Source organism: Pogoniulus pusillus, chromosome Z, assembly GCF_015220805.1.
Source record: "Pogoniulus pusillus isolate bPogPus1 chromosome Z, bPogPus1.pri, whole genome shotgun sequence".
In the NCBI taxonomy this organism is placed as follows: domain Eukaryota; kingdom Metazoa; phylum Chordata; class Aves; order Piciformes; family Lybiidae; genus Pogoniulus; species Pogoniulus pusillus.
Genome location: NC_087309.1, coordinates 4,618,790 through 4,626,264, shown reverse-complemented (window position 1 = coordinate 4,626,264; position 7,475 = coordinate 4,618,790). Strand labels below are relative to the sequence as shown.

At 51.5% G+C, this 7,475-nt stretch overlaps 1 protein-coding gene across 1 annotated transcript; it reads left to right on the top strand.

Moving 5' to 3' along the window:
• The first annotated feature begins 1,486 nt into the window (after positions 1–1,486).
• MRPS30 (mitochondrial ribosomal protein S30) lies at positions 1,487–6,068 on the top strand. Its single transcript, XM_064140424.1, has 5 exons — positions 1,487–2,311; positions 2,710–2,855; positions 3,929–4,031; positions 4,416–4,592; positions 5,610–6,068. The coding sequence occupies exons 1-5, from the start codon at positions 1,624–1,626 to the stop codon at positions 5,876–5,878; spliced, it is 1,383 nt and encodes a 460-aa protein (XP_063996494.1). The 5' UTR covers positions 1,487–1,623; the 3' UTR covers positions 5,879–6,068.
• Positions 6,069–7,475: the final 1,407 nt, after the last annotated feature.

Below are 7,475 nucleotides of genomic sequence, written 5' to 3'. Positions count from 1 at the left end.
TGTGTTTCTGCAAGACCCTTTTCCCTTAAAACAGGTGAGAAAAGCATTCAGTCACTAGTGGCATCACCCAGCGATCAGTGCTGGGCCCGGTCCTGCTCAATATCTTTACTGATGATCTGGACCAGGGGATCGAGTCCTGCATCAGTGAGTTTGCAGATGACACCAAGCAAGGAGCAGGTGTGGAGCTGTTGGAGGGTAGGAGAGCCCTGCAGAAGGATCTGGACAGGCTGGATAGGTGGGCAGAGGCCAATGGGATGAGATGTAACAAGGCCAAGTGCAGGGTTCTGCACTTTGGCCACAACAACCCCAAGCAGCACTACAGGCTGGGAACAGAGTGGCTGAGAGCAGGCAGACAGAAAGGGACCTGCAGTTGCCTGTAGACAGTAGCTGAAGATGAGGCAGCAGTGTGCCCAGGTGGCCAAGACAGCCATTGGCCTATGATCATGAACAGTGTGGCCAGCAGGACAAGGGAGGTTACTCAGCATCTGTACTCAGCACTGGTCAGGCCACAGCTTGAGTGCTGTGTCAAGTTCTGGACTCCTGAATTCAAGAGAGCTGTTGAGGTGCTGGAAGGTGTCCAGAGAAGGGCAGCAAGCCTGGTGAGGGGCCTGGAGCACAGCCCTGTGAGGAGAGGCTGAGGGAGCTGGGGTTGTGCAGCCTGCAGCAGAGGAGGCTCAGGGCAGAGCTCATTGCTGCCTGCAACTACCTGAAGGGAGGCTGTAGCCAGGTGGGGTTGGGCTCTTCTGCCAGGCACCCAGCAACAGAACAAGGGGACACAGTCTCAAGTTGTGCTGGGGGAGGTCTAGGCTGGATGTTAGGAGGAAGTTTTTGGCAGAGAGAGTGATTGGCATTGGAATGGGCTGCCCAGGGAGGTGGTGGAGTCACTGTCCCTGGAGGTGTTCAAGCAAAGCCTGGATGAGACACTTAGTGCCATGGTGTAGTGGATTGGACAGGGCTGGGTGCTAGGTTGGACTGGATGAGCTTGGAGGTCTCTTCCGACTTGGCTGATTCTATGAATTGGTGCAGAAATCCACCACCCACCCCGCGCGTAGCCACACACACACAGCCCCGCGCCTTGGCTCTTCAAGCCACCGGCAAGCCAGGCAGGAGAGGCGGTGGCAGTGGTGGTGGTGATTACGTCCTGAAAATGACCACTCAGAAATCTGCTTCGAAAATGTTACTGTCTTGACTGAGAGCACGCAAAGGCTCCTTGTTTGTGCCACACAACCGCTCCAGGGTTTCGGGTGCGGGCCTTCCTACCAAGCGTCAGCTCGACATGAGCAGGAACGGACCGCAGCCAGGGAAGTCCCCGACGGAGCGGTAACGAGGCGAGCACTACCCACCCCGCGGGGCGCCCACAGCCTCCCGCCGCGCATCCTGGGAGCAGTAGTTTCCGCCCCCCGAGAGGCGAGAGGGCACCCGAGGCGCATGCGCCGCGCCGTGGCGGCGCTCAAGGGCTCCCGGTACGCCCAGGGGTCCCCGAAGCCGCGCCCCGTTCTGTCCCGGCAGCGCTCTCCGGGCGCAGCCGACTGGGCGAGGCGCTTGGTCACCTGGTTCCCAGCGGCCAGTCAGAGCTCCCCGGCAGCGGAACCCTTGGCTCCCGCCGCCTCGCAGCGCTGCGAAATGGCGGCGTCCAGAGGACGGCGGCTGCTGTGGCACGGCCGGTGCTGGTCCTCGCACACGGGGCTCGCTGTCTCCTCGCAGCCCCCTGACTCGCTTTACCCGCCCGTCGTGGCTTCCGCTACGGCGCAGAGCAAAGCGGCCAGGCGGCGGCGCCTGGAGCATTTCTACCAGAGAGTGCATGGGGCAGCCTCGATCGAGGAGAAGCTGCGGCTCTACGGCCGGTTGCAGCGGCCCAAGTACACGGTTTACCCGCAGACCATCGCCATCAACGCCGACCGCTGGTACCGGAGCTTCACCAAGACCGTCTTCGTGCCAGGGTTGCCCGGGAATGCGGCGCTGCGAGCCGCGAAAGCCCAAGCGCCCGTAGCTGCAGAGCCCGCGGGAGCTCGGGAAGGCGCGGCACAAGCGGCGCCTGAGGACACCAGAGCCCCTGAGGCGAGAGCGGCGGCACCGGGCGCTGAGGGAACGGCAGAGCCGGCGGTGGGAGCCAAGCCATACTTGAATATGGGCGAGCTGCGCTCCCTCGTCTGTGACGCGCTTCTACACGAGAGCTTCTACCAGAGCAAGAAGAGGCCGTTCCTCTACCGTGAGCAGGAGCATACGCCCGGCCCGTTCCTTACGCAGCTCGTTTCTGCGCTTGCCGCGTACCTGTCGAGCTACAATCCGCTCCTGGCATCCTCCTCCCTTGGTGAGAAACGCGGGCGGGAGGCAGAGGGAAGCGAGGGCTCTCGGGCGCTGTGGTCGGACTGGGAACCCTGTAGGAGGGTCAGTGGTGTAGCTGAGTTGCAGAGACCATGCCTAGGAGTTAATTTTGTTTTCATTATCTGACGTGGTGCTAGTGGAGTTTGATTATGTTCCTGGAACAGGCTGCCCCGGGGAGTTGTGGAGTGTGCCACTCTGGCCATAGTCGACAGCTGCCTGGATGTGTTCCTGTGTGATTTGGTCTAGGTGATCCTGTTCGTCCTGGATGAGCCTTCGAAGTGCCTTCCAGCACCTAGCATTCTGTGTGCTACAGAACGTAACTGGAAGGGTTCTAAATGCACAAGGATGAATGGTCACTGTAGTTATTCCTCGCTTTTCTTTCAGATCTGAACCCTGAAGTTAGCTATTACTGGCACCATGGTGAGGAAGTTGTTGCTCATGGACATCGAAAGGGTAGAGTCGATCCAGTTCGATTTCAGATAGATGATCGCCCACACCTCCAAATCCGTGTACCAAAACAACTTCCAGAGGTCTGGACATTTTCAACAGCAAGTTAATCTCGTGCATTGTCCCTTTTCCTTCTGGCAGCCTCTGAAAGCAGGCAGCGTGTGCAGGGCCTGACTAATCAAGACATACAGCACATTTGACCGTGTATCAGCACTTCCCACCCTTGCTTCCTTTTTGCTTTACATAAAATGGGTGTTGTTACGCTTCATTACACAGAGTTTTTAATTGATTTTCTGTTGGCAAGTGTCTGAAACGTGGTGGAGAATGTTTTCTGTGCGTTTGAGGGGAGTCAAATCAGGTAAATGAAGAGGATTGGAGTAAGAGAGCATAGTCACAGAATCGGTCAGGGTTGGAAGGGACCTCAAGGATCATCTGATTCCAGCACCCCTGCCATGGGCAGGGACACGTCGCACTAGATCAGGCTGTCCAGAGGCTGGTTCAGCCTGGCCTTAAATGCCTCCAGGGATGGGGCTTCCAGCTCCTCCCTGCAGAGCCCGTTCCAGGCTCTCACCACCCTTGTGGTGGAGAACTTCTAACATCCAGTCTGAATCTACCCATTTCCAGCTTTGTTCCATTCCCTGCCCCCATCCTATCACTGCCTGACAGCCTAAAAATGAGCCTTGTTACCTGTTTTCTTGTGTGCTTTAGTTTCCTGGAAGCTGATTCACTATTGAAATCCTTTTCTTGTGGATCTACACAGTGAATGCTGTGACACTCAAGGGGCTCCGATGTCTGTTTCCCACCACAAAGAGAAAATTGCTCCCTTGACATAAACGCTTGGTATTTGTTGCCATTTAGTTGAGCACTTTGTTTAGGTTAGGAGTCAGATGTTACAAAGCTGGACATGTTGAGGGAACCACCAGGCTAATTAAATTGGCAGCTCTGGTAGTACTATTTCACACAATTCTTTGGCACATGGCAAATAAAAATTGAGGCATCAATGTATGATGCATTTTCACTTGACTAAATTCTGGTGAGAAAAAGCATTTCAGTCAAAGTTGGACATCTTCTAAGAGACAGTAGTGTATTTTGTATGGCTTGATGTCAGAAATCTGACTTGGTGTTAATGTGTTTTCTTTTTCTTGCATTCTTCAAGATTGTGCACCTGGAGTCAGATCTGGGAGATGTTCCTGTTATTGAGCACAAACCATCCAAACTACCCTTGTTCAAAAGGCAGTATGAAAACAAGGTGTTCATAGGTAAGAGTTTCTAGACATGAAATGTTAACGACCCTTTTGTTTCTATTCCTGAACCAGCAAAACCACTCCAAAATAAACACCATCCCTGCCCCCCTCCCGCTTGCTTCTCCCAGTTCACCTACTTATGACTGCAATATGTAAATCTCTAGAGATTCCATGTCATGGGGAGTAGCATCCTTCTGTGTGTGTGATGTTCGATCCAGGGTTGCTTGAAGCTTGAGTTGAACAGAAAAGTGACCGAAAACTCGCTTTGAGTTTTGGTATTTGACATAACTGTTGAATGATAGAAGGTCGGCAGCAGAGGTCGCAGCCTGTTGTCTGGAGTCTGGGAGTGAGGATGTGTTTGTGTGAGTAACGAAGAGCCTTTTTTTCTGGGGCACACAGGATCAAAGGTAGCAGACCCATGCTGTTATGGACACACTCAGTTTCACCTTTTCCCTGACAAAATGAAACGAGAGAGGTTTATAAAACTACGTCTTGAGGACCAGATTGAAGTCGTTTATCGAGCTAATGCTGTTGCAAGTCTCTTTGCCTGGACCGCAGCACAAGCCATGTATCAAGGTGAGACAGTCAATCTGATCAGTTCTCCCTGGCGGTGAATGCCTATGGTGAAATTCTCTGAGCTGTTTTTGTGTGCCACCAGCTCCTCCTGAAGATCTTTCTTGAAGCAGGTCTTTGAAATTGGAGTGGAACCAAGGAGTGAAGTAGCCCTTAGACAGCTCTGGAGAGCTAAGATTCTCAGAGAGCTTTAATGACACAGAATAATATTTTTTTTTCATATCTGAGGCTCAGCCTATGCAAAAATGTGCATTCTGCATTCACCTGCCCATTCAACGTTTATTGTGGGGTGGTAGATTCCAAGCAGTTTGGGTCTTGGAAACAACCGTGCTACTGAAGCCATTTAGAGCCATAGAATCAGTCAGGGCTGGAAGGGACCACAAGGATCATCCAGTCCCAGATCCAGGGATGAGGCTTCCACCAGCTCCCTGGGCAACCCATTCCAGGCTCAGCACCCTCATGCTGAAGAACTTCTTCCTAACATCCATTCTGAGACTACCCATTTCAGGCTTTGCGCTCAGTGGCTTGCCTGAAGCATTACTACTTCCTGGCATAGTGCTCTTGGAATTGTCTCCCTGCTTCCTATAGTCAGTTACGTGTATGCCTGCATCTGCTGCTCTCTGTTGAGGAACAAATGTTCAGTGCCCTGTGGAGAGGCATGGAACAGTGAAAAGGCATTTCCCCTCCAGTCCATTTGTAGGACTTGGATGCATTAACAACTTAGTGCAATGTTGATAAGTCAGTTGGCTGAGCAGTGTGGAGTTTGTGTCAGCAGTAGGGAACTGTGTACAAAATGCAGCCACACCACTGTGTGTCTGTTCTTCCAGATGCCCTCAGTTGGGGCCGTGGTTTACGTCCCATGAAGAACGGTGTGGTGTTGTGGAAGCAAATAGAACTTTGTGCAGCAGCAGCAGCTGCAGTTGCCAGTATCTTTCTGTATTTCAGGATGGGGATTTAGGTGCAAGAGGTGAGAGGAATGTTGCGTCCTGTGTAAGCAGTGGTTTGTCTTCCTTTCTGTAGGATTCTGGAACGAAGCAGACGTGACGCGTCCTTTTGTGTCACAGGCAGTAGTGACTGATGGAAAATACTTTGCCTTCTTCTGTTACCAGCTGAATACTTTAGCACTGACTGCAGAAACTGTTAAAAATAACCCTCGGAAGAATATCTGTTGGGGTACAGAAAGTAAGCCATTGTATGATGGAGTGGAAGATGGGCATGTGAAGGGCTTTAACGATGAAGTTCTGCTTATGTTGGTTCGTTTTCTTCTAAACAGACCGAAAGAGTTGTAACTCAGCAACCGAGAAAGTATTTCCTTTCAGTGTGCCTCAGCTTCACTGTAACTCCATGAAGCATGGGCTGGAATTTGCCTTGCTCTTTGCCAGGTGTTTATCCAGCAAGCTATACGTGTTTTATGATAGTTGAGCTTTATTTCTTTAACTGTATCATACGGTACACTGGAAAATAAATGGCTAGAACACCTTCATGTCTTCTGTATGTTTACTCTTAGAAGTGTCTTGCCCTAATTGAAAGTCATTTTAATATTTTGGCAGATCCATAGCTGTATTTTGAACTGTGACCATCTGATGCTGTTGCTGTCTGGATGTGCAGGATCAGAGATTCATGTCCAGTTTCATGCCTGAAAAAGTTTCCTTGTCCTAACTGCTTTCTCATTATGAAGAGGAAGTGACCTCACAGCACAGTGTGTTTTTCAGAAGGGAACGGCTGACAACTTGCATACAGAGCACAGGAATGCATTTTGAAGCGGTCACCAGGAAGCACAGAGAGAACTTCAATTGCATTTGGAGTCTGTGGCTTTTCTCTTTAGCTTGGAGCCTTGATTTCAGTGGTAGGCATCTTGTTTTCATTGCTGCTATTTCTATGCCTTAGCGCTGTTTGCAGTAGACCGCGGCTGAGCCCAAAATACGGCTTGGGTGTGCAGTTAATGAGATAGAAGGACTGTTCAGGAATAGACATTTATCACAGAACCTTAGAGGTTGGAAGGGACCCTCAGAGATCACCAAGTCCAACTCCCCTGCCAAGGAGGATCCCCTAGGATAGTTCACACACGAATGCATCCAGGCAGGTTTGGAAAGCCTCCAGGGGAGGAAACTCCACAAGCTGTCTGGGCAGCCTGCTCCAGGGCTCTGTCACCCTCACACCAAAGAAGTTTCCCCTCACGGTGAGCTGAAACCTGTGCACCAGTCTGTAGCTGTTGCTCCTTGTCTTACTGCTGCTGACCACCAAAAAGAGCTTGGCCCCAGGCACTTGACACCCACCCCTCAGATATTTGTGCACATTGATCTCCTCTCAGCCTCCTCTTGTCCAGACTAAACAGACCCAGGGCTCTCAGTCTCTTTTTGTAGGGGAGATGCTCAAGTCCCTCAGTCATCCTCGTGGCTCTCTGCTGGACTCTCTCCAGCAGGTCTAGAATGTTTTAAGATATATTTTCACTTGTACATTTACTATCATGTCCAGTCAGCTCACACACCACCTTTAACTGGCAGAAATAGCTAAATGCAATAGTATTCTGCAACAACCTAGTTCGCAAGTCCTGTCTGGGAGCAATCTTGTTTTTTGCTTTCCCTACTGCTAGCTCAACCACCTGAATCACTGCTATGCCAATAAGTAAAGCAAGGCTGGCAGAACACAGACAAAACAACAGTATCATCTATAAGAAACTGAGGGGGGAGATGTAATGCTTGAGTACTTCAGGGCGTGCGTGTCTCTGTAGGGAGATGCTCAAGTCCCCCAGTCATCCTCGTGGTTCTCTGGTGGACTCTCTCCAGCAGGTCCCTGTCTCTCCTGAGCCTGGGCAGCCCAAAACTGGACACAGTATTGCAGGTGTGGTCTCAGCAGGGCAGAGCAGAGGGGGAGGAGAGCCTCCCT

Bases quoted from the DNA above. Each gene is read 5' to 3' on its own strand.
- MRPS30 (XM_064140424.1), top strand. From the start codon at position 1,624: ATGGCGGCGTCCAGAGGACGGCGGCTGCTGTGGCACGGCCGGTGCTGG. The intron at 2,312-2,709 runs GTGAGAAACGCG...CTTTTCTTTCAG, and splicing joins CCTGGCATCCTCCTCCCTTG to ATCTGAACCCTGAAGTTAGC. The intron at 4,593-5,609 runs GTGAGACAGTCA...TCCTTTCTGTAG, and splicing joins AGCACAAGCCATGTATCAAG to GATTCTGGAACGAAGCAGAC.